The sequence below is a fragment of the Oncorhynchus kisutch genome, linkage group LG26 (assembly GCF_002021735.2).
Source record: "Oncorhynchus kisutch isolate 150728-3 linkage group LG26, Okis_V2, whole genome shotgun sequence".
NCBI lineage: Eukaryota > Metazoa > Chordata > Actinopteri > Salmoniformes > Salmonidae > Oncorhynchus > Oncorhynchus kisutch.
The window spans coordinates 21,077,803-21,102,949 of record NC_034199.2 but is presented as its reverse complement, the minus strand read 5'-3'; the positions used below and the strand labels follow the sequence as shown (position 1 = coordinate 21,102,949).

General features: G+C 45.1%; 2 protein-coding genes across 9 annotated transcripts in view; both read left to right on the top strand.

Annotated features, from left to right (window-relative positions):
- The window catches only part of aff3 (AF4/FMR2 family, member 3), a 34,379-nt gene extending 33,059 nt beyond the window's left edge, over nucleotides 1–1,320 (top strand). For both annotated transcript variants that reach the window (XM_031805437.1, XM_031805438.1), the window contains one exon: nucleotides 46–1,320. In XM_031805437.1, the coding sequence (XP_031661297.1) occupies nucleotides 46–167 (122 nt within the window). In that variant the 3' untranslated portion in view covers nucleotides 168–1,320. The remainder of the gene's footprint in view (nucleotides 1–45) is intronic.
- Nucleotides 1,321–3,528: 2,208 nt separating this feature from the next.
- rev1 (REV1 DNA directed polymerase) lies at nucleotides 3,529–23,894 on the top strand. Of its 7 annotated transcripts, XR_002252233.2 has the most exons (23): nucleotides 3,529–3,792; nucleotides 7,023–7,091; nucleotides 7,615–7,747; nucleotides 10,868–11,036; nucleotides 11,107–11,727; nucleotides 11,860–12,662; nucleotides 12,964–13,062; nucleotides 17,324–17,570; nucleotides 18,227–18,355; nucleotides 18,462–18,616; nucleotides 18,959–19,078; nucleotides 19,182–19,402; nucleotides 19,630–19,802; nucleotides 19,911–20,140; nucleotides 20,231–20,445; nucleotides 20,565–20,828; nucleotides 20,901–21,003; nucleotides 21,161–21,360; nucleotides 21,458–21,608; nucleotides 21,832–21,934; nucleotides 22,069–22,135; nucleotides 23,557–23,620; nucleotides 23,758–23,894. XR_002252233.2 is itself a non-coding variant. In XM_020461538.2 (22 exons), the coding sequence occupies exons 2-22, from the start codon at nucleotides 7,035–7,037 to the stop codon at nucleotides 23,566–23,568; spliced, it is 4,272 nt and encodes a 1,423-aa protein (XP_020317127.1). In that variant the 5' UTR covers nucleotides 3,529–3,792; nucleotides 7,023–7,034; the 3' UTR covers nucleotides 23,569–23,894. The 7 variants fall into 7 exon arrangements, 4 of the variants coding, with proteins under 4 accessions (XP_020317127.1, XP_020317126.1, XP_020317125.1 ...); XR_004205600.1 differs by having other exon boundaries at nucleotides 21,164–21,360; nucleotides 22,069–23,620; XR_002252232.2 differs by having other exon boundaries at nucleotides 22,069–23,620.
- Nucleotides 23,895–25,147: the final 1,253 nt, after the last annotated feature.

Sequence of the window (25,147 nt, the reverse complement as noted above, 5' to 3'; positions counted from 1 at the left end):
CCCCACTTTCTCTCTCTCTCTCTCTCTCTCTCTCTCTCTTTCCAGAGTTTTTTAACTACTTGAACACCCTGTCGGGGCCGTTGACTCTCCACAGTAGTATTGCTCATGCAGTCCAGTACACCAGACAGGCTCTACAGTGGATACGCATCAGTGCCAATGTGGGTTAGTGGAGGGAGGGGCGAGACCATAGAGAATGATAGAGAAAGCATCCCTATATAGTTCCCATTATGGTGTCTGTGAGCGCACCGGCAGCACCATCTCCATTTTTAAGTAGTCAATTTTATTCTTCACAATTGGCTGATCCCTCCTGATGAGCTGGTTGGACATGACTCAAACAGGAAGTTGACTGTCACCCAGTTGACCGCATTAAAATGGTGGAAGCCCTCAATGCTGCTCCCATGCTAACATGGCCTTTTGGCCACTGGAGGCCTCTATCATTCTTTATGGGTGAGACCCAACAACCTGGCTTTTAAGGGAAGGAGGGAGAGAGGGACACAAGTGATTAGAAATTGACGATTCCCCCTGTATTCTACGTTTTAAGGATTAGTACTTCAATTAATACTTCAATTCTCAGCATGTATCATAAATTATGGATTGGATGTATACACAGTAGCGCCTTTCCTGGTGCTCAAAGAGCTTCACTTTGTATGGGGGGGAAGGTGTTGTTAATCCTACAAACAGGCAAAGGAACTGTTTCAGTATATCTTTTACTCTTCCTCTTGGGATTCTCTGTGCAGATCTTTAAAGTTCCACATGGATTCAATGCCTTCAAACTCGCTGCTTTACCAAACGTGCCACATATGTAATCACAAAACACACACAGAAACTGTCTTAAAAAGGAAACGGAAGAGAAACATCATACAGTGCACCTGTGAGGACTTTGATTTCTCTACCGTACAAAAGGACAACAGACATGTGACCTGGACTACATCTCCCATGGGCCTTACCAGGACAAATGGTTTCATTAGGGGAAAGGCGAAGTTGGGATTTTGAGTTTTATATTGGACTGTCAGACCCCTCATCCTAAAATGTAGACCAAGTTACTGCTAGCTTTTCTGTATGACCACACTGTGAGATGGCTCTTTTAAGAACATTTAGAGATGCCTTTCACTTTTTGATGTCTTTTTATGTGCAATAGGTGTGTCAGATTATTTGTTTTTAACAAAAATACCAAAACAATGGGATTTGGTTTTGTTGCCAAGTGGATGGGCCAGCATTCATGTTCCTGTCTATGCAAAATTATTATTTATAATATGGAGTAATGTAATTATCAAAAGTTGCATACCGAATTGTATTTCATAAATGTCTTTGATATTGCAATTTGTATGCATCTCCATGTTTGTTGAAGCAAAGTTGGTATATGACCTCCTGAAGTCTAACAAGGATTTATCCCCAAATAGAACATGTTTAATGACACCTAGTAATCGCTCAGATATTTCCTCAATTCTATTAGTGTCCCCACTCAACTTTCAATATTTAGATGAATGTGTGTGTCTGTGTGTGTGTATTCCAGTTAAATGTATTTGTGATCAGACTGTGCTTCTCTCCTTCATCTCTCCGTCTGACTGACTCCCTACCCACTGGGCACACACTGGTTGAATCAACATTGTTTCCATGTCATTTCTACGAAATGACTTTGAACCAACATGGAATAGATGTTGAATTGACGTTTGTGCCCAGTGGGTAGCCTCTCTTTCTTTCTTTCTGCTCCCTCCCTCTCCCCCATCTTTCTGTCTTTCTTTCTCTGAGTAGGTTGTCTGATAGAGCTAGTTCTTTTTTCGACATCACTTATTACCCTGATGCCCTTTGCACCAATAGGAAGACTGTTATGGCAAGCCTCAGCATCCGCTGTCTGGAACCATAGCAACAACTTGGAATAGCCAATGAGACTGGGGAGGATGTAGCCTAGCCTACATCTGTCCTCGTGACAGGTGCAACGCAATGAGACCCTGAGAGGGATTTTTTAAAAGCATCAGACAGTCTATATTTAGATTTGGCTACTGTAGATGAAACATGACAGTGGAACAAACCTGAAATATCACATGTGCTTTGACTTCATGCATCGGATTTCCCGGACTGCGCTTCTGTGTGGTTAACGGGTTTATACATTAAATAACGAATGGGCATTGCACCCGATGACGTGCGTGGGATCAAATTGCCATCCATTCAGTGAGATCACTGGAGCAGAGATTGTAATTTAACTTATTTTTAGATGTTTAGATGTTGCTGTTGACATCTGCATAATATTGGATATACTAAAATATTAAGGCCAATCATCATAGGCCCACATATATTGCTACACGGTTACAACAGAGACTTTCGAGATAACGGTTTACCCGGTATCAGTAGGCCTACACTGGACTGAACTGAAGTAGCATAGCTCCACCGCGTTTCGGTATTCTCCGCATGTATGTCGCCCGTGCGTCATTTTGTGAAGTCTGTGCGCGTGCTGGAATAATAGCGCCATCTGCTGTCCGGTTGGGCTAGGGTTTCTGAGGACACTGGCTGGTGGCCAGTCTGCATCAAAGCACGACACAAAATATTTAAAAGTATTCTTTCTCTGTCGCACTATCTGTCACACACTCAGCCTAGTCTACACGCAGCCCTATATTTGGACTCTGTGACTCTAGTCCTCTTCTTGGCTGCCTGCATGGATTTTTTTTTGCCCGAGAGTCATGGCTACCATATATTATATGCAGATTGTGTATTGCGTTTTTCAGTTTTCAAATCAAATTGTATTTGCCACATGCGCCGAATACAACAGGTGTAGGTACAGTGAAATGCTTACTTTACAAGCCCTTAACCATTGTCCACTGTCATAACCAACAACGCAGTTCAGTAAATATAATTAATAAAATCTTAACTAAATAAATGAAAGTAAAAAATACAATAAAAAGTAACACAATAAAATAACAAAAACGAGGCTATATACAGGGGGTACCGAGTCAATGTGCGGGGGTACAGGTTAGTCGAGGTAATTTGTGTTTGTTTAGGGGGCCAGTATGCTGGATGCAGTAACAGTCAAAAGACCAGTCAGAGATCTGTATATAATGACGAGTGCTCCTGTCTCCGCCTTAACAATGGGAGTCGTTGTCCCAAAGGCGGGAAAGCAGGCAGGTCCAAAATAAACCCATACAAACGCATTAGGCTTATTTCTGCCATGTTTGACACTCCCTCTCTGGCCAAGTCAATGAGGACGTGCCATATACATTAAACCCAGGACGTGCGTGCGTGAGATAGTAGCCCACAACATATCGTCGTCCCTAATCTCTTTGACCCAATTCCATTTCAATTTTCAGACCCTTCTCCAGTTTAAGTGGCGCAATAACTACTTCTTTATGCGGCGGAGGCCGATGAGGTTTTAAAGGCTAGGGAAAATTGGCAATGAAATGGAACGTGGCCTTTCATAGCGCTGCGTCAAGTGTAGTGTTGTTGACTCGCCACGGGGTGGCACGATAACCACAGTCAGCGGCAATGGGAGCTGTCACTGACCCGACAGGGAGGACGGTTTAAGGCGCTAAACAGTGAGGGGAGGAGCCAGGGAGTTGAGAGAGGGAGAGAAGGGAGGCAGAGAGAAAAAGCAGACGGGCTGCTGAAAATGGAGAGCACACGGAGAAAGGTGATCGGAGATTATTCAAGAGCATGTCAAAATAGGAAGACCACAACAGTTACACTAAACTCAAAATAGGGAATAACTCCACCGCATAGACCCTTTTAGAAGAAGGATCCAGCCTGCGAGAGCAACATTTAGCTGTTTGATTTCAGCACAAGATCAAGTCAGTAGAAGAGAAGGTGAGTAAGCAAGCGACTTCCGCTTTTACAATGGGAACAGTACAGTGTGGACACTTTGTAGCACACACTCGTGCACCTACTGTGTATTCATTGTTGCACAATTATGTAACATCATTTCGACATAAGCAACGTGTCCTCCCTCACTGCACACAGAATCTGTGCACAGTCTGAAATTATACTCTAGCGCTGCGACACGATTCATTCGGTTACATTTGTTATTTACCAGCTAACTCTGCAGCTGGCTTGATTTGCATAATATCTGTCTTTCAGCTTGCCTTTTTTTGACAGTCTTCATTCGAGAGTAACGTGGCTAGTTGAGCTTTTTTAGGTCTGTGGTAGTCAAAATCACACGGGACCACACTAGCTGACAGACATGACGAAGCAAGCAATACATTTCCCACACAGAATCAGGCGTGGATCTAGCTAACAAGCTTAGCTACACACATAGTGGACGTGATTGGGGTCAGCTGTCTTTTTCATTTAGGAAATCGTCAACGCTAGTCCGTATGCATAGCTATAACTAGCTTAAAGTAAAAAATCTATCTTAAAGTAAAATCATGCCCATTCGTGTGTCGAGGCAGTGCTCGCCATGCAGGTCGACCACAAATCTTTGTTTGTGTTCTGCTCGAGGAGGGAGGGAGCAGGGAGGGGGGCTAGCTAGACCTGTAGCCAACTCCAGCAAGCATGACTCCTGCAACCTGCTTACTTTAGAATTTTCAGTCCAGTAAGTAGTCAGCGAGGAGAGCAGTGGTGGCACTGTACGAAGCATGCTCCATAACAGCCCTCGTACAAAAAGAGGCTGCAGTTAGACTGGTGTCTGCTGCTCTGCTCTTTGTACTCATTTTAATTGTCTTTGTGTAATGGAAATCAGTAATAATTGCTTTAGTAAGTACATTATCTGTCCCCTCTCACCCCCAGCATCTCTCTCATATCTAACTGTCTATGCCTCTGATGAATTCTTGGTACCAGCCCTTGAAGTTGACTTAAGATGGACTCCTTCTTAGCGGCAGGAACCAATTTGGCCCTTTTGTACCACAATACTTTGGAGCCAGGTTACACTGTGACACCTGCAGTCCACCAGCTGTGGGCCATTTGTGTTTCTGTGGGGACTCATTTGAGCGTGGCACAGCAGGACAGACGGTCTGGCAGGTGTCCAGCCCATAGAGAATGATAGAGCCCTCTAGTGGTCAAAAGGCTGTATTAGCATGGGCAGCACCATTGAGGGCTTCCACTATTGTAATGTAGTCAACTGGGTGGGACTTACAACTTTATTAGCTGATCCCTCCTGGTGACCCTGTTGGAGTCATGTCATTAGGCACGATCAGACAATCTTGAAGAAGAGAATGTACTACTTTAAAATGGAACTTCAATGGCACTGTCCAAGCCATCACAAACACTATAATGGCACAGATACAGAGATGAGTCCTCTATCTATGTCTATGGTCCAGCCATCCCCGCTGCTTATATGCTGCTGCAGAGTTAATACAGCGGGAGGCCTTTTAGAACTGTTCTGGAGACAGGTGTATTTTTAGCTCATAATGTTAAAGGTTCATAACAGCGCCAGATAAAGCTGATCTTAACCCAGCAAATATTGTAGGGCTGGAATAAAAAAGACTGACTATCCTACGCCTGTCTATCTTTCTCAGATGCTTTGTCTGATTGATTACCTGTCCATGGATGGGATGTAGGCTTAGATTTAACCCCATATCTCCACCTCTTCCTTACTGCTTTCTTCTCCGTATAGGTTATCTGCCGATGTCATTTTCTGTCTTCCCCCCCCCCCTGTCATCCTTTTTTTATGTGCCTTTGTCCATAACATTTCTACCCAAGGCTACATCCATCCCTTTTTCCCATTCGGCTTCCTTCATTTTTTCTCTTTCTTGGGAGAATTTCAATTGCATACTCCTTGCGTCCTCTCGCCTCCTTCTCAAAAACCCATTGGAGGAGAAGGGCAAAGGGTTGGGACCTCTGGGTTTTCTCATCCAGTGGCTTTTGAGAAGGTGAGGATGCGAGGATTATGCAATTGAGATTCTCCCAATGTTTGATGTCACCTCCCTTTGAACTGACCTGAGTGTGTTCTTCCTGCTCATGCTCATTTGCATGATTGGAGCACCTGGCCCTGGCAGGATATAAGTCACACGCTGCAATCATGGCAGCCAGCTACAGGTGATGAGCAGATTGGGAACACAGACAATCAGTGTCAAACCTGACTGTGTCTGTCTATTCATTCAACAGATGTGCCTTTCTCTGCTTTTGGGTTTCTTAATGGCGGGCGTTCAGGCTCCCTTTCTCAGGGCCTATATTAGGACTAATAGGCTTACTGGGCCACTCCCTCCGGTTGAGACATGGATCACAGACTGAGGCTAGGGTCCGTGCTAAAGGGAGAGTACACTCCAAAATCAGAAGTTGTTGATCTCTCCTTGAGCTAGGAAACACCCTCCTCATGTCAAGTTGGACAACGGTCTGATGGATTGAGCTCAGAAAGCCCAATAGGAGGGGGTTTGAAGATAAATCTGTTTTCAGATGAGCACTACAATGCTCAAGGCCGGAATTGAAAGGTCCAGACGGATAATTAAAATCATGTAATAAAAAAAGAGAGGATGAGGATGGTTTCATCATAATCACACCATCTGAGATGGAGGCACCCACAGGATATAGGGTGGGAGAACATCAAGTGGGAGAAAAATAAAATGTTCTAGAGTGTGTTTTGAGGGACAAAATGAAGGAAGGTCAAATTTATATGGTAAGTAAGCATTGGTCAATCTAGAAGAAAAAGAAACGCACACCTATTTAGGCGAGGTGCTGGCTAGGGGTGCTGGCTAGGGGTGCTGGCTAGGGGTGCTGGCTAGAGGTGCTGGCTAGAGGTGCTGGCTAGAGGTGCTGGCTAGCGGAGTAGAATACGTGAAAATAAAGGAGAGCCGCACACTCTAGGAGCTCAGATGCAAAAATGTAATTACCAACGTTTCAATCAAAGTAAGCATTGGTCACCACACTTTCCCACACACACTGTTGTACTGTTCTTCTAGGGTGGGGCCTGATGTAAATCTCCCTGTATCGATCACTAATTACAATACAAGCCTAATTAGTGTACTGAAGTTGGCTGGTCGATCACCTAAACACCTGATAACAAAGTGTGTGTATCTGTGTGGGTTCTCTTACACGGACTGACTCACCGTCATAGATATGGCTACCTAAAACAGACTATTTTTCCCTGTCTCATCCTCTCCCAGGTGTTTCTCAGTATGAGTCGAGATGGGCGGAGGAAGAGGGACAGGGATGACAACGGTTGGGCCTCCAGGGTGAGTAACTTCCTGTTTCCGTTGCCATGGAGACCCATGAGCGTGGCATTATCCGTTACATTGGCTCACTTTAGCTCAGTGGGATAATATGGTACTGCTAGTGCATAATGAATTGTGCAAACAACTTAGGTTGATACCTGTGTGATTATGTATACTTATGACTGCTGATGACAAAGGAGAGGCTAAGAATTTTGTAGTAATGCTCTGTATATGTCGTGCATGATAAGCCGACCCAGGTTTGCCTCCTTAATTTGGCACTTCATTGACTTCGCCTGGAGCCCTGTTGCATGTGTGACTATCAGACTGCAGTGAGAATATCAGGGTTTCTTGTTAGAACAAATTCTAAAATGTGTGTGTGTACCGGCAGCATGTAGCCTAGCGGTTAAGAGCGTTGGGCTAGCAACCGACCAGGTGAAAAATCTGTCTGTGCCCTTGAGCAAGGCACTTCACCTTAATTGTTCCTGTAAGTTGCTCTAGATATGAGCATCTGCTAAATGACTTTAAATGTAAAATGTGTGTGTAGGGTGGCTACATGGCTGCTAAGGTGTCCAAGCTGGATGAGCAGTTTAAGATGGACGCCCCCAGAGAGAAACAGAAAGATGGAGTCTGCTCTAGCATCTTCACTGGGGTGGCCATATATGTCAACGGGTACACAGGTGAGACACATGGCCATTAAGGCATCAGCATGGTCTGGCTAGGTGACCCGACCGAGTGCGCTCGCATACTCCTTTAAAAGACCGTTGCTTGACAAATGAGACAAAGCGGCAAAAGTACTGTTTGTCCATCTTGAGATGCTGTAGCAAGCATACACTTCCTCAAAAGAGTCCAAATTAATCTAAGATAAATCAAGAAATCTGTTATTTATTTTGATGTTTTTGTAGAGCTCTTAGTCACACAATTTTACATCTAACTAAGATGTTTGGTGCAGTATTTCTCAAGTGGAAAAATAGGCCTTGTTTTCATGCACATCTCATTGATTGACAACACTGAATTGAAGAATCCCTTCGGTTGACCAATCGCTGTCAAAGGGGCGTAGACTTGGCTACCGACTTCAGCTTGCCTCGATCATCTTCTGTGTGCACCAACTGCTGGAAAAAAAAACCTTCCGAAGATCAAAATGAACAAAAATGTCACAAAATGCCGTCCTAATATATACCCGAACTGTTCCTAACTGTCTGGGATGTTCCCATGCCCTCGCCTTTACACCATAACCACCCTTCTCCCATTGATTCTATCCTTATCCCTTCTATAGATACTAAATACAGTCCTTAATGCTTTAATGGAGCTCGTAACCCATTTGATACTTTCTAAGCAATTTTACTTTGATTGCAATTATTTCTCTAGAAAGACTGGGCGGGTGTGTAACTGCAATGTATGGACTTTGTGCGCGTGGACCGTACAATAGACAGGGGTTCAGTTGTTAGGTAAGCCATAGAAGGCTTTGTTGGGATTGCTGTGCGGTCGACACGTTCTACCTCTTTATTCTAATTTCCCACACTGCCTTCCCTTCTCTCCTTCTATCTTTCATTTATTTTCTCTTTCCCCCTCTTATCTCCACTTTTCCATTTTTACCCCATTTCTTCTCTCTTTCCTCTTTCCACCTTTCACTCTTTCCCCTCATTTAGCTTTTGTATTTGTCTATCTCCTCTTTTCTGTTCACCTACAGGAAATCTAAATTGGATATGTAAATGATTTCTAAGAATATCACAGGGGAGTACATGGAAATAATCTCCTCTCTCTACCTACTCATTCAAGGGTTTCTCTTTATTTTGACTATTTTCTACATGGTAGAGTAATTGAGAAGACATCAAAACTATGTAATCATGTAGTAACCCAAACAGTTGGGTGATTGTGGAGGCCAGGTCATCTGATGCAGCACTCCATCACTCTCCTTCTTGGTCAAATAGCCCTTACACAGCCTGGAGGTCTGTTGGGTCATTGTCCTGTTGAAAAACAAATGATAGTCCCACTAAGTGCAAACCAGATGGGATGGTGTATCGCTGCAGAATGCTGTGGTAGTCATCCTTATTAAGTGTGCCTTGAATTCTAAATAAATCACTGACAGTGTCACCATCAAAGCACCATCACACCTCTCCCTCCATGCTTCACGGTTGGAACCACACATGCGGAGATCATCTGTTCACCTACTCTGCGTCTCACAAAGACACGGTGGTTGGAACCAAAAATCTCAAACTTGGACTCATCAGACCAAAGGACAGATTTCCACCGGTCTAATGTCCATTGCTCTTGTTTATAAGCCCAAGCAAGTCTCTTCTTATTGATGTAATTTAGTAGTTGTTTCTTTGCAGTAATTTGACCATGAAGGCCTGATTCACGCAGTGTCTGTTACTTGAACTCAGTGAAGCATTTATTTGGGCTACAATTTCTGAGGCTGGTAACATCTCTTTCAAATCTTATTGGTCACATACACGTGTTTAGCAGATGTTATTGCGGGTGTAGCGAAATCCAACAGTGCAGTAATATCTAACAATTTCACAATGCACACAGCTAAGTAAAGGAATGGAATTAATAATATATGGACGAGCAATGTCAGAGGGGCATAGACTAAGATACAGTAGAATAGAATACAGTATATACATGACATGAGTAATATTAAAGTGACTAGTGTTCCATTAATAAAGTGGCCAGTGATTTCAAGTCTATGTATATAGGGCAGCGTCAGGAAGTCCAGGGTCCAGTTACACAAGGCGGTGTTCAGACCCAGGGCCTCAAGCTTAATGATGAGCTTGGAGGGTACTATGGTGTTGAATGCTGAGCTATAGTCCATGAACAGCATTCTTATGTAGGTATTCCTCTTGTCCAGATGGGACAGGGCAGTGTGCTATGTGATGGCGTTTGCATCGTCTGTGGATCTATTAGGACGATAAGCAAATTTAAAAGGTGGAGGTGACATGATCCTTGACTAGTCTCGCAAAGCACTTCATGATGACAGAAGTGAGTTCTATGGGGCGATAGTCATTTAGTTCAGTTATCTTTGCCTTCTTAGGTGCAGGAACAATGGTGGCCATCTTGAAGTATGTGGGGACAGCAGACTGCAGCAGAGAACTCTGGGTCTTCCTTTCCTGTGGCGGTCCTCATGAGGGCCAGTTTCATGATAGCGCTTGATGGTTTTTGCGACTGCACTTGAAGAAACTTTGAAAGTTCTTGAAATTTTGATGATTGACTGACCTTAAAGTAATGATGGACTATCTTTTCTCTTTGCTTATTTAAGCTGTTCTTGCCATAATATGAACTTATCCCTATTTGGTAAAATACCATCTTCTGATTGGCTCAAACGCATTAAGAAGGAAAGAAATTCAACAAATGTACTTTAGGCGAGGCACACCTGTTAATTGAAATGCATTCCAGGTGACTACCTCGAAGCTGGTTGAGAGAATGCCAAGAGTGTGCAAAGCTGTCATCAAGGCAAAGGGTGGCTACTTTGAAGAATCTCAAATACAAAATATATTTTTATTTAACCTTTTTTGGGGGGGGGGTTTACTACATAATTCCATATGTGTTATTTGTAGTTTTGATGTCTTTACTATTATTCTACAATGTAGAAAATTGTACAAATAAAGAAAAAACCCTTGAATGAGTAGGTGTGTCCAAACTTTTGACTGGTACTGTGTGTGTGTGCTTTACCCTGCTCTTTGATGTCTGTTCCTGTTCTTCCTCTCTGGCTTTTGACTGCGTGTGTGAGCATAGGATTATGAAGAGTAGAATGTGGATATCAGCGCCAGTCCAATTCTTCTATGTATTATTTCTATACCTAGACCCCAGTGCGGACGAGCTGCGCAGGCTGATGATGCTGCATGGGGGTCAGTTTCACATGTACTACTCCCGCTCCAAGACAACCCACATAATAGCCACCAACCTGCCCAACAGCAAGATACAGGAGCTGAGGGACCAGAAGGTGGTCCGGCCGGAGTGGATCACTGACAGGTGGGTGTAGTGTTGTGTTGTGTAAATAATCTAAGTATAGTGTTTAAACCTTCCTCTTTCCCACCTTCAGTATCAAGGCTGGCCATCTCCTGTCCTACCTGCAGTACCAGCTCTATGCCAAGCAGAAAGGCCTGAGCTTCCCCAGTGTGTGTGTTCGCCAGGGCCAGGAGGCTGCAGGACTCAGCCACGGGCAAATCCAACCCAGCCACAGCCTCCCTGTACCCAGCCTCAATAACCTCATACCTGTCCTCAGCAACCCATCCCCCAGCCTTGGGAAGCCCCTATCCAGCCACAGTCATCTACACATAGACAATCTCCTCCCCCAGCCCAACCAGTGTAACCCGCTAGCTGGTGACCTCAACCCCCAGCCCAGCCACTCGCTCCCCCTCCCCAGTCACCTTAACCCCCAGCCCAGACACTTTAGCCCAGGACACTGCTTTCTCAGCCCCTACTCCTCCAATCATCTCTACTCTGACCCAGGACACATCCCCCACCACCCACCCAGCCAAGGGCAGGCCAAGCCAGGCTGCATCCAGCCTCTTGCTCCAGCCGACACCCACTTACAGACCCCCGGTCCCATCCCAGCTCACCCCAGCCATGAGCACTCTAAACCTGGGCACGCACAACCTCAGTCCAGCCTCTCCTTCTCCAACCACCTCCAGCACAGCTACCGGGATCTGGACTTCAGACTGTGAGTGTGTTTTGTGTGTGTTGATATATGTATATTGGTGCTGGCATAATAACATACAAAAGTAGTGTGCACATAAAGAACATTGGTTCCAAGTTGTGATTCTAAATTCCCACTTCTCTCTCTGTCCTATAGAAATGGATCATTACTGACCTATGACAAAATGAGGACCGCCCAAATAAACTGGGTGCAAGAGGGGGGCGGTGAGGACCCCTGTCCTGTCAGACCCACCAGAGGGGCAACGGACCCCCCTCTGACCAATGGTCACACCCACCCTGTGAATGGTGCCTTAAAGCCTCTGGATCTCTCCCCCAAGCCCACACTACCCACAGACACACCCACGGGGGGGTCTGTGTCCCTGCATCCTGCCAGCCCCCTATCCAACTCTCCTTTGAAATCTGACCCCCCCAAACTTCTCCACAGCCCCCCCAGGAACCCAACTCCTCCCCCTGTGTCTCACCACAGACACCACGAACAACTGGCCAATGAACAGCGACCCAAACCTCCGCCGCCCACCTATCAGGAGGCGACGGCTGCCTTGGCGTCCCGCCCCCTCGTTCTCCCACCGCCGAAGCCCCGTCAATCAGATTCCCCTCCTGAGAAACCCCTCCCCCTTGATAACCCAAACCTCTCCACTTCCCCTATCCGTCTGAATGGCAGTCACCACAATGCCTTTACACCTAACCCCGCCCCTCTTGAAACCAACAACTTATCAGCTATTCCCTCAAATCCCGCCCCTCCAGACAGCGACCACCAATCAGTACTGGCGAAGACCGGGGGGATCATCTCAGAGTTCTACTCCCACTCTCGTCTACATCACATCTCCACGTGGAGGAGTGAGTTCTCTGAGTATGTCAACATGCTGCAGAGCAGGAGGGGGGCCACAGGGGGCGCAACATTCCCCGGGAGAGACAGGCTCAAACGCCAGAGGAGAGAGGGTAAGGAAGAGGAGTGTGTGATTGGATTAGGTGGTCTCTATCTGATGGCATGTGAATTCTAATTACTCAGTCCAGTCATGTCTCTCTCTCTCTCAAATGTCAGTGGAAACATTCTGCATGTTGTTAACGTTGTCAAGGTTTAATGGTGAGTCTGAGTGTGACGTGTTTTGCTGACCTTATTACAGGAGTAGCTGTGTGTACATTTACTTCTGTCGGTAAATGTGTGTGTGTGTTTCTTATTCTGTGTATGTTACAAGTCTGTCTCTCTTCTGATTTGTCTGTCTGTGTGTTTGTTGTTCAGGTTCGTCAGCTGCTCCTGGCCCTCAGTCCTGTATCCTGCATGTGGACATGGACTGTTTCTTTGTCTCTGTGGGGATCAGACACAGGCCCGACCTCAAAGGCATGCACGCTCTCACACACACCCACACACACACACACAGGGCCGTGACGGTCATGGAATTTTGGGTGACAGTTATTGGTCAGCCAAATGACCACAGTCACCGCAATAACTGTTTGAACAGCACAAAACATACATACATACAGTTTAAGTCGGAAGTTTACATACATTTAGGTTGGAGTCATTAAAACTCGTTTTTCAACCGTAGTTTTGGCAAGTCAGTTAGCACATCTACTTTGTGCATGACACAAGTAATTTTTCCAACAATTGTTTACAGACAGATTCTTTCACTTATAATTCATTGGATCACAATTCCAGTGGGTCAGAAGTTTACATACACTAAGTTGACTGTGCCTTTAAACAGCTTGGAAAATTCCAGAAAATGATGTCATGGCTTTAGAAGCTTCTGATAGGCTAATTGACATCATTTGAGTCCATTGGAGGTGTACCTGTGGATGTATTTCAAGGCCTACCTTCAAACTCGGTGCCTCTTTGCTTGACATCATGGGAAAATCAAAAGAAATCAGCCAAGACCTCAGAAAAAAAGTTGTAGACCTCCACAAGTCTGGTTCATCCTTAGGAGCAATGTCCAAATGCCTGAAGGTACCACGTTCCTCTGTACAAACAATAGTATGCAAGTATAAACACCATGGGACCACGCAGCCGTTATACCGCTCAGGAAGGAGACACATTCTGTCTCCTAGAGATGAACATACTTTGGTGCGAAAAGTGCAAATCAATCCCAGAACCACAGCAAAGGACCTTGTGAAGATATTGGAGGAAACGGGTACAAAAGTATAAATATCCACAGTAAAACGAGTCCTATATCGACATAACCTGAAAGGCCGCTCAGCAAGGAAGAAGCCACTGCTCCAAAACTGCCATAATAAAGCCAGGCTACGGCTTGAAACTGCACATGGGGACAAAGATCCTACTTTTTGGAGAAATGTCCTCTGGTCTGATGAACCAAATAGAACTGTTTGGCCATAATGACCATCGTTATGTTTGGAGGAAAAAGGGGGAGGCTTGCAAGCCGAAGAACACCATCCCAACCGTGAAGCACGGGGGTGGCAGCATCATGCTGTGCAGGTGCTTTTCTGCAGGAGGGACTGGTGCACTTCACAAAATAGATGGCATCATGAGGGAGAAAAATTATGTGGATATATTGAAGCAACATCTCAAGACATCAGTCAGGAAGTTAAAGCTTGGTCGCAAATGGGTCTTCCAAATGGACAATGACCCCAAGCATACTTCGAAAGTTGTGGCAAAATGGCTTAAGGACAACAAAGTCACGGTATTGGAGTGGCCATCACAAAGCCCTGACCTCAATCCCAAAGAAAATGTGTGGGCAGAACTGAAAAAGTGTGTGCGAGCAAGGAGGCCTACAAACCTGACTTAGTTACACCAGCTCTGTCAGGAGGAATGGGCCAAGTTCACCCAACTTATTGTGGGAAGCTTGTGGAATGCTACCCAAAATGTTTGACCCAAGTTAAACAATTTAAAGGCAATGCTACCAAATAGTAATTGAGTGTATGTAAACTTCTGACCCACTGGGAATGTGATGAAAAAAACAAGTGGTGATCCTAACTGACCTAAAACAGGGAATTTTTACTAGGATTAAATGTCAGGAATTGTGAAAGCTGAGTTTTTAAATGTATTTGGCTGAGGTGTATGTAAACTGTTATACATCTCACACACTACCGTTCAAACGTTTGGCGTCACTTAGAAATGTTTTTGTGGTCCATGAAAACATACATGAAATGAGTTGCAAAATGATTAGGAAATATAGTCAAGACGTCGACAAGGTTTATAAATAATTTTTTATTTAAATAATAATTGTGTCCTTCAAACTTTGCTTTCGTCAAAGAATCCTCCATTTGCAGCAATTACAGCCTTGCCGACCTTTGGCATTCTAGTTGTCAATTTGTTAAGGTAATCTGAAGAGATTTCACCCCATGCTTCCTGAAGCACAAGTTGGATTGGCTTGATGGGCACTTCTTACGTACAATACGGTCAAGCTGCTCCCACAACAGCTCAATAGGGTTGCGATCTGGTGACAGTGCTGGCTACTCCATTACAGACAGAATACCAGCTGACTGCTTCTTCCCTAAATAGTTCTTACGTAGTTTGGAGCTGTGCTTTGGGACATTTTCCTGTTGTAGGGGGAAATTGGCTCCAATTAAGCGCCGTCCACAGGGTAGGGTGTTAGCCTTCCTTCTTCAAGTTCCCTTCTACCCTGTACAAATCTCAAAATGTACCACCACCAAAGCACCCCCAGAACATCACATTGCCTCCACCATGCTTGACATTAGTGTCAAACACTCCTTCAGCATCTTTTCATTTTATCTGCCTCTCACAAATGTTCTTCTTTGTGATCCGAACACCTCAAACTTAGATTTCTGTCCATAACACTGTTTTCCAATCTTCCTCTGTCTAGTGTCTGTGTTCTTTTGCCAGTCTGAGATTACTATTTAATGAAGCTGCTAGTTGAGGACTTGTGAGGCGTCTGTTTCTCAAGCTAAACACTCTAATGTACTCTTGCTCAGTTGTGCACCGGGGCCTCCCACTACTCTTTATATTCTGGTTAGAGCTAGTTAGCACCATTCTTTGAAGGGAGTAGTACACCGCAGTGTATGAGATCTAAAGTTTCTTGGCAATTTCTCACATGGAATAGCCTCAATTTCTCAGAACAAGAATTGACTGACGAGTTTCAGAAGAAAGTTCTTTGTTTCTGGTCATGTTGAGTCTGTAATCGAACCCACAAATGCTGATGCTCCAGATACTCTAGTCTAAAGAAGGCCAGTTTGATTTTTTCTTTAATCAGAACAACAGTTTTCAGCTGTGCTAACATAGTTGCAAAAGGGTTTTCTAATGATCAATTAGCCTTTTAAAATGATAAACTTGGATTAGATAACCATATGTACATACTACCTCAATCAGCCTGACTAACCGGTGTCTGTATGTAGCCTCACTACTTTTATGGCCCTGCTACTGTATAGAGCCTGTCTTTTTACTGTTGTTTTATTTCTTTACCTACCCATTGTTCACCTAATACCTTTTTTTTGCACTTTTAGAGGTTAGAGCCTGTAAATAAGCATTTCACTGTGAGGTCTACCTACACCTGTTGTATTCGGCGCACGTGACATAAACTTTGATTTGATAGCTAACACAACGTGCCATTGGAACACAGGAGTGATAGTTGCTGATAATGGGCCTCTGTACGCCTATGTAGATATTCCATAAAATAATCTGCCATTTCCAGCTACAATAATCATTTACAACATTAACAATGTCTACACTGTGTTTATGATCAATTTGTCATTTTAAATGGCTAAAAATGTGTTTTTTTTTCAAAAACAAGGACATTTCTATGTGACCCCAAACTTTTGAATGGTGGCGTTTTCACCCAACAGACTCTGCTTTCCCCCATATCTGGCGCCGTTTATATTAAGCGAGCCTACCTTGAAGATAGATCTATCTGACACACCTCATTCCAGGGTTCTTCTTTATTTTTACTGTTTTCTACATTGTAGAATAATAGTGAAGACATCTCAAACTATGAAATAACACATGGAATCATGTAGTAACCAAAAAAGTGCCTTGATGACAGCTTTGCACACTTTTAGCAAAGGGTGGATACTGAAGAATCTAAAATATCAAATATGATTTGTTTAACACCTTTTTGTTGTTTACTACATGATTCCATATGTGTTATTTCATAGTTTTGATGAAGAGAAACAAGTATTCAGACCCTTTGCTATGAGACTCAACTGAGCTCGGGTGCATCCCATTTCCACTGATCATCTTTGAGATGTTTCTACAACTTGGAGTCCACCTGTGGTAAATTCAATTGATTGGACATGATTTGAAAAGGTACACACCTGTCTATATAAGGTCCCACAGTCGACAGTGCTGTCAACTGTGGGACCCCCCAAAAAAACAAGCCATGAGGTCAAATGAATTGTCTGTAGAGCTCCGAGACAGGATTGTGTCGAGGCACAGATCTGGGGAAGAGGGCCAAAAAATATATTCAGCATTGAAGGTCCCCAAGAACACAGTGGCCTCTACCGCCATTATTTTTTTCTTAGGGGTTATGACAGTTACTTTATTTTCATGATGACCTTCATGCATAACCGTCAGTTATACAGTAAATGTACCAGTCCCACACCTACGAGCGCGCACACATTCTCATGTATTTGCCTCAAATCTAGTCCTTAACTGGCCAGTGCCCACTAACCGCCCACCTCCTCTCCTCCCCCCTCAGGGAAGCCAGTAGCTGTGACCAGTAACCGTGGTCCAGGCAGAGTGGCCCAGAGGCCTGGTGTTGACCGCCAGCTGGAGCTGCAGTACTATCAGAGGAAATACTCCCATGCAGGTGTCTCGGGGAGGAAGGATGGGGACCTGGAGGAAATGACCTCGGCCGAGAGTCACGTCTCCCACGGCAATGGTGTGGACCCGGACACAACTTGCCTCTCTATGGCTGAGATTGCCTCCTGTAGCTACGAGGCCAGGTAACTCTCTCTATCTCTCTACATACTCACTCAGGGTTGGGCTCAAATGCCTCGTTGAATTTGAATTGGCGTAGTAAACATGATACACCATTGTTTGAATTAAAGGAAATATAATTTAATTCTGTGAAATTCAAATTCTTCTATATTAGGTGTAGTCTATACGAATTAACATCTTGCACATAAAACAGCAGTCATGTCATTATATACATGCATGTAAAATAATGTTGAAACAATTGATTTTCAGGACAAACTTTTTTGTTTAATGAATGATCAAGGAAAAAACCTGTGCAAATATTCTACATTTATATGAAATTATTTTAATTTAGTTCAATATGGGGAAAATGCTACATTTCCCAGAATGCATTAGTTTAACCCTCAAATGGACCCTTAACCCTCAAATTGTCAAAAAGAAGCCTAACAAATGAAATGGTTGGTGGAAATATAATTGGCTGTTCTAAGCACTAAGTTTAAAATAGTATATTAACATTGTTTCCAGAGAAAAGGGATATTTTCTTAGGCACACTTCCAGATACCAATCTTATGTCCTCTGTGCATTCCTGATGGGTCAGAAGTGCTTTCCAACGAGGCCAGGTTCCATACATACCCTCTACCCTTTGGTAATTTGGTCTCCTTTTTTTTTCTTTTCCTTCTGTCAGGCAGGCAGGAGTGAGGAATGGGATGTTTTTTGGCCAGGCCAAACAGCTGTGTCCTTCCCTGCAGTCTGTCCCTTATGACTTCCAGGCTTACAAGGAGGTGGCACTGGCTATGTACGAGACCCTCGCCAGGTACGGATGTAGGGAGGATCTGTAAATCCCATCTCATTTTCTCTCTCACCTCCCGCTGTTAGTCATGACCTCTGACCATTCTGATTCCCCCCCCCCCCCCCCGTAGTTATACTCACAACATTGAAGCTCTGAGTTGTGACGAGGCGTTGGTGGATTGCTCTGCCCTGCTGGCTGAGTTGGGTGCTACACCTGAAGAGCTGGCCAGCGCCATCCGGACAGATGTCAGGGAGAGGACTGGGTGCACTGCCTCGGTGGGCATGGGTGAGTGGTGCCACGCCTTCCTCTACCACCCCTTGGTAATGTTCTGTAGGCACAACGGGAGGAAACATTTGCAAACGGAGCGGGCACTACTACCTAGGTTGTTTATTATGCACCAAATGGCAGAAAACAGACTGAAATAGTCCCTCACTGTTATCTGGGCTTGTCCAATAACAAATGCTCCTTTTCATTTTCCACTTCAAAATGTTTTGCTACAGTGTGCTTGTGCTCTACTGAACGTGACCCTGAACTTCTGTGGGAGCAAGGGGAGTTGACTGCCATTGTTAAGCATAGTTTCCCTCCCACTCAGTCACACTTGTGACCTGTCACCTCTGACTTCTCCAGGGTCCAACATCCTGCTGGCGAGGATGGCGACCCGGAAGGCCAAGCCGGACGGACAGTACCTCCTGAGGTCAGAGGAAGTGGACGACTTCATCAGGGACCACAGGGTCACTAGCCTGCCAGGTGAGGACACTACAGCACCACCTGGTGGACACTGCAACTGATCATCTTTCTGGTGGTGCGTTTCACCACCTCTACCCATCCCTCTTCCCCTCACCAATCTCAGGTGTGGGCCGTTCTATGGGCGCAAAGCTGGCGTCTCTGGGTGTGAGGTCGTGTGGGGACCTGCAGCAGGTGTCTCTACAGCAACTGCAGAAGGAGTTTGGCCCTCGCACCGGGCAGACCCTCTTCAGGTTCTGCCGAGGTCTCGACGACCGGCCCGTACGCAGCGAGAAGGAAAGGAAGTCTGTCTCGGCCGAGATGAACTACAACATCCGCTTCACACAGGTAAGGACCAGATTTGGTTTACAGTGGTTAGAGCTTGTTTGATTTGGTCCGCTCTACACAGGTCATAACTGGTTCATGCTGGTCAGAACCAAGGCTTATTCAAGGAGGCAGAACACTCGTTCAGAATGGAATATTTTGTGTAGAACCGATGTTCATCAACAGCTCAAGGTGCTTTTCTGTTACTCCATTCCGTCGTTCTCTGAATTCTCCATATTCTCTCTCACCAGGTGGACGAGGCGGAGTCGTTCCTGACCAACCTGTCCATGGAGGTACAGAAGCGTCTTCAGGGGGCGGGGCTCAGGGGTCGCAGACTGACCCTAAAGGTCATGGTGCGTAAGGTGGGGGCCCCGGTGGAGCCATCCAAATATGGTGGTCACGGCATCTGTGACAATCTGGCCAGGTGAGAGAGCAATGGACAGGGTTACACACTGAGGGGACATAATTCACTCGGCTCTTTCCTTATCCATTCCTGTCCTTCTCTTCTCTCTCCCTCTGTCCCCTCTCTCAGGTCAGTGACCCTGGCCCAGTCGACAGACAGTGGTCAGCTGATAGCCAGTGAGGTCATCAAGCTGTTCCACTCAATGAGGCTGGAGGTGCAGGACCTGAGGGGGGTGGGCCTTCAGGTGCAGCTCCTTGATGGGGCTCACTCAGCCGCCTATGACCCCTCCGGCCCTAAAACACGCTCCATCAGAGACATGCTTTTGGCCCAGCGGCCCCCCGCCCAACACAACCACACAGGTGTGTGTGTGTGTGTGTGTGTGTGTGTGTGAGATCTTGTTAGTGATTATCTCAAGAAGCTATACATCAACCTCTGCTCTCTCTCTTCAGATTTGCTAGCTGATGCTCCTGTTGCTGACTCAACCACCAATCAGGGGAAGAGTTCCTCTGCCAGAGTCCCACCCCCCTTCTCCACTCTCCGCCCTCCTTCGCCTGCTGATCCAATCCCAGGGACAAGTAAAGAAGAGCCGCTGCCCTCTACACGCACACCTAACCATGTTCGGACACGCCTCAACCTCAGCATCGAGGTCCCCTCTCCTTCACAGGTTCTCCACCCCTAGTTCACCAGTACATTGCTGTCATTGAAAATCCATTGGGTTGACTGTTTTTGATGCATCGTTTTCGGCAGTTTGAAAGCGCCCTTACGTGTGTGTTTGTGTGTCAGGTGGACAGGTCAGTGTTGGACGCCTTGCCTGCAGAATTGAGAGAACAGGTGGAGCGCTCCTGGACCCACAGAGAGAAAGAGAGATCCCACAACGGGTCACACCATCGCCCCTCTAGCCCTCACCCCTCATCCCTTCTTTCTTCCCCCTCCTCTCCTCCTACCCCCGCTGCCCTTCCTGTAGGAACACTGGTGCTTCAGATCCCCAACCAGCCTGGACAGCCTGGCTCCACGGGCATCATACTGGAACTGCCTGACTTTTCCCAGGTACACACACAAACATTCTCATTAATGCCAATAGCCCCATTACACACACACAAATATTCTGTCTCTCTGTAGGTTGACCCGGAGGTGTTTGCCGCACTCCCCAGAGAGCTCCAGGAGGAACTGCGTTCAGCGTACAGCCGCAGAGAGACCGCCCAGGCCCAAGGGATCATCATGGGTAAGAACAGTATGTTCATACAATACACTGGAAAGAACTGTAGACGTTCCACTAATGATCAAATTCAACCCTCTTTGCATTACCCCCTTATTTCTCCATCTCCTTTCCTTGCCTCCTTTGTTCTCCCTCCTCTCTCTCAACCCCTCTTTCTCTGTAGCAGAGCAGAGGAACCCCCTGTTGCAGCTGAAGCAGGTTGGAGTGGGTCGGGTGAAGAGGCGCTACAAGAAGAAGAACACCAACTCCAGCCCCATTAAGAAAGGCCCCTCCCCTCTAAAGAAGCCCCACCCACAAGGAAACAGCCCTGCCAAAGCCCTACAGCACCCGCTCAGACCGAGGGACCTACCCAACGGCCTCAAGGTGAGCCCCTAGACACTTATCCAAGGTCAGTTAGAATTTTTTTCTGAATGGATTTGTACTGATGCTTTATGATTGGCCTGAACTGACCCCCAACCAGATGGAGAATGGACCTTCCACATCCTCCCTAAAGCAGGATGTCCCAGAGACTCTGTCTAAGTTCACCCCTCGCCCTGAACCAACCCTGGCTGGAGCCTGTGATTTCACGGACATCCGAACACTACTCAGAGAATGGGTCACTACCATCTCAGGTACAGAAGGGGGAGTGGGTTGGTCAGTACCATCTCAGGTACAGAAGGGGGAGTGGGTTGGTCAGTACCATCTCAGGTACAGAAGGGGGAGTGGGTCGGTCAGTACCATCTCTGGGAATAATGGGACGTTTGCTGTCATACAGTAGTAGTTGTGCTTTTGACTGTTTGTTAATGATGTGGTTGTGTGAAAATCCAGGTCTTTGTCCTTTCCCCCCGTCCTCAGAACCCATGGAGGAGGACATTCTGCAGGTGGTCAAGTACTGCACTGATCTGATCGAGGACAAAGACCTGGAGAAACTTGACCTGGTCATCAAGTACATGAAGAGGTACGGTCCACTCATGGTTTAACTCTCCCCTCTACTCAGTTTGATAGTCACGGACCACTGGGCCAAGGCTGGTACTTTTCAGTTTTCTCCTCTGTTCCCATTCATTTATTTTCACGTATCCTATGTGATTGCAGGTTGATGCAGCAGTCTGTGGAGTCTGTGTGGAGCATGGCCTTTGACTTCATCCTGGACAACGTGCAGGTGGTGGTACAGCAGACCTACGGCAGCACTCTGAAGATCACATAGGAGAGGACACGGCAGGCTCTAGCCAAGTCTCAAATCACACCTTATTCCCCACATAGTGCACTGGTCAAAAGTAGTGCAATAGTATGTGGGGGATAGGATGCCATTTGAGATCCAGTTTTGCTCCTCCACACACTCTGCATCAGTGTTCTGTTTGTTGTACCACTGTTACATCATCAAACTATTACATCATAATCCTGACGGGAGGAGCTGTGTTCTCTTGTGACATCACAGTGAAAGTTCTGTGACATCAGCTCAGCAAGCCCCATAGAATGAGTAATAATAGGATCTATATGACAAGCTCTCTCTCACTGACCTGCGTTCTATTTCGACTTCATTATGACACACGTCAGCAGAACACAGCACAGGAATCGGCCGCACTACACTTCAGCAGCCTGAATATCAACTTGGCCCGACACGCACTGTCCAACCTTTGGCTGACTCGGCCATTAGGTGTGTGAATATGCCAAATATCACAGTCTGATGGTGGCCATGGAATCTCCTTGCCTTCTCGACGGTCTACTCTGCCCCCCCCCCCCTATTCTGTGACATCCAGGGTTTGGAGGCAGAAAGAAGGAGACCATAGACATCTACTTTTCCTGGCTCTGTTTCTTTTCTCTCTGCTTATCACCAGTCGTTCTGTTACTCTAAGCTCTGCCACCATAGCCTCAGAAGTATCTGCAAACTGACATGGTAGCAAAAAGATGCAAAAACATCCTGTTTGGGAGATTGTTTTTAAAAAGCAAGCAATTTTTTTTGTACGTTTCCTCTGCAAAAAAAAAAAAGTGCCAAACCTTGTTATGGCATGTAAATTGTGTTTTCAACACCTCTTGTTAAGTTTCAAAAGAAAAAAACTTTCTATATAGACATTCTTACGTTTTCTCTTGTATTGGTTACAAGTAGTGTGTTATTAACTGTTGTTAGTTCTCTCCTTTTGCTCTTTCATCGTGTGTGTTTGTGACGGAATGGAAACCAACATTTGGCCGAAGCACTTATGTAACTTTTTTTATGCAACCTCTATAGGTTGACACAGAATTGCAATGGTGTGAAGTGGCTTCCTCTCCTTCAACTACACTGATCTAGGAGAAGGCAATACTATATCGCTTTGGATAGCTACTATGTGACGTGCAGATGGTGAGGAGGGGAAGCCATTTTAGGCTGTTGTGAGGCACCCACTCTCCTTATGAGCTGTCAATACTCTGTGACATCAAATGAAATAATACTTGCTTATGCCCTCACAACAATGTCACACCTTTTTGTGACGTTGCAGAATTAAATGTTCTCTTATTGTGACATCGCGGGATACAAATGTTCAAGAGGGCACACATTTGTTGCAAAAAAAAAAAAGAACTGACAGTTTTCTCTCATTGTGACATCAGCAGAGTGGATGACATGGTGGTTTTGAAATGGTTTCTACTGTACCTGATCCATGATCATATAACGGTGAGTATGCTGGGGAAATGAATGTAGTTCTAAACACAGGAGACACAGACAACCCTTTGATTCGGAGTTTATTTCCTTAGAATGTGTATGCTGTATAATGCTCACTTTTCCTCTCATCTGCCCTAACTCTACAAAAGGGAAGGGCCAGAAGGAATTATCTCATTGGTCAGTGTACCTGTCTATCACGACTGACCCGTGCCTGAAGACCTGAAGCTGTGACATCATTTGTATGTTTTCTAAGAACTTGATAATAAACTTGGAACTTGTAAAATTCTTGATTTTAATTTGGTGTATGATTTGGAGTTGGTGTTATGATCCTTTTGAAAAGGATGATGAAACAAGCTAAAAGTAAACGTGTCGTCCCCAGAAATGATGCAGCGCTCCCCTTGGGCCAATCAGTGTAATTTTGTAAATGACAGTTCTATGGCAAGACTCATTCAACCAAGTTTTGTCAAAATGGGGCCACTGGTGTCTGAGATGCGTAGAGTTGATTTCTATAGTGCCACCCCTTGGGCTAATCAGTGTACTTGTAAATAATGATGGATCTCTATGGCAAGACGCATCATTCACCCAAGTTTTGTCCAAATCTGGTCAGTGGTGTCTGAGATTGCGTGGGTTATCCAGACTCCTATCCCTGAGCATGTGTGCCAAATTTCATCACTCGAGTCAAACCGATCAAGAGATATAAATGTGCACGTTATAGCGCCACCATGAGGTTGATATGAATGTCCTTGCAAATGTTGAGTCTTGACAATGTTTGCTACATGTGTACCAAGTGTTGTTACAATATGGATATCCTTGACTAATTTATATGCATTACACATGGCAATCAGTGGAGCCTTGTCTGGCAGTGAAACAGTTCATTCAGCCTCATTTACTGCCTTTAAAAAAAAAAAAATCTATGGCTGACTTGCTTAATTTCTATTGACAATTGAGATGTACAAACTATGGCATAAGTGAATGACGAGCGGATAAGAGGCAATCCGTATTTTCGATTAAGACAATGAACGAGCTCGGCTGGACATAGTCTAACTATTTGTTCAGCACTTTTGAAATGTACAGCGACAGAATTCAGAACATGGCCAGTTCTTCCAGTATTCTCCCTGTACACCAAGTCGGAACCGTAGGATAAATGAGGAATATAAGCAGAACATGAAGGTCTTACAATATTCGGTGATGACATTTTTCTAAAACAGGTGTATCTTTGGCTATGCTGGATTAAGTGATATGACATGCTATTATATAAAATCATTACTCTTTAATTCATATTACCTGATTCATCTAATCAGGTGAATGTAATTAACTAGAAAGTCGGGGCACCACGAAATAATGTTTATAGAGCTGTTATCTTCTGAAAAAACTCTTAAAGACCTAGTAATCTTTCACATCAATAGCAGTCCATATTTAATCATCACCTTTAGTCTCAACCAAGAATTTACAACTTTCAGATATCTTCACGAACCCTGGCTAACAAGTTGAATCGGCAATACAAATTTGGTTTAATTTATTTACTAAATACCTGAATAA

Coding starts and splice junctions, on each gene's coding strand:
- rev1 (XM_020461536.2), top strand. CDS start 7,035: ATGAGTCGAGATGGGCGGAGGAAGAGGGACAGGGATGACAACGGTTGG. Junction 13,063..17,323: donor ACACAGGCCCGACCTCAAAG/GCATGCACGCTC, acceptor CTCCCCCCTCAG/GGAAGCCAGTAGCTGTGACC. Junction 18,617..18,958: donor CACTGCCTCGGTGGGCATGG/GTGAGTGGTGCC, acceptor TGACTTCTCCAG/GGTCCAACATCCTGCTGGCG.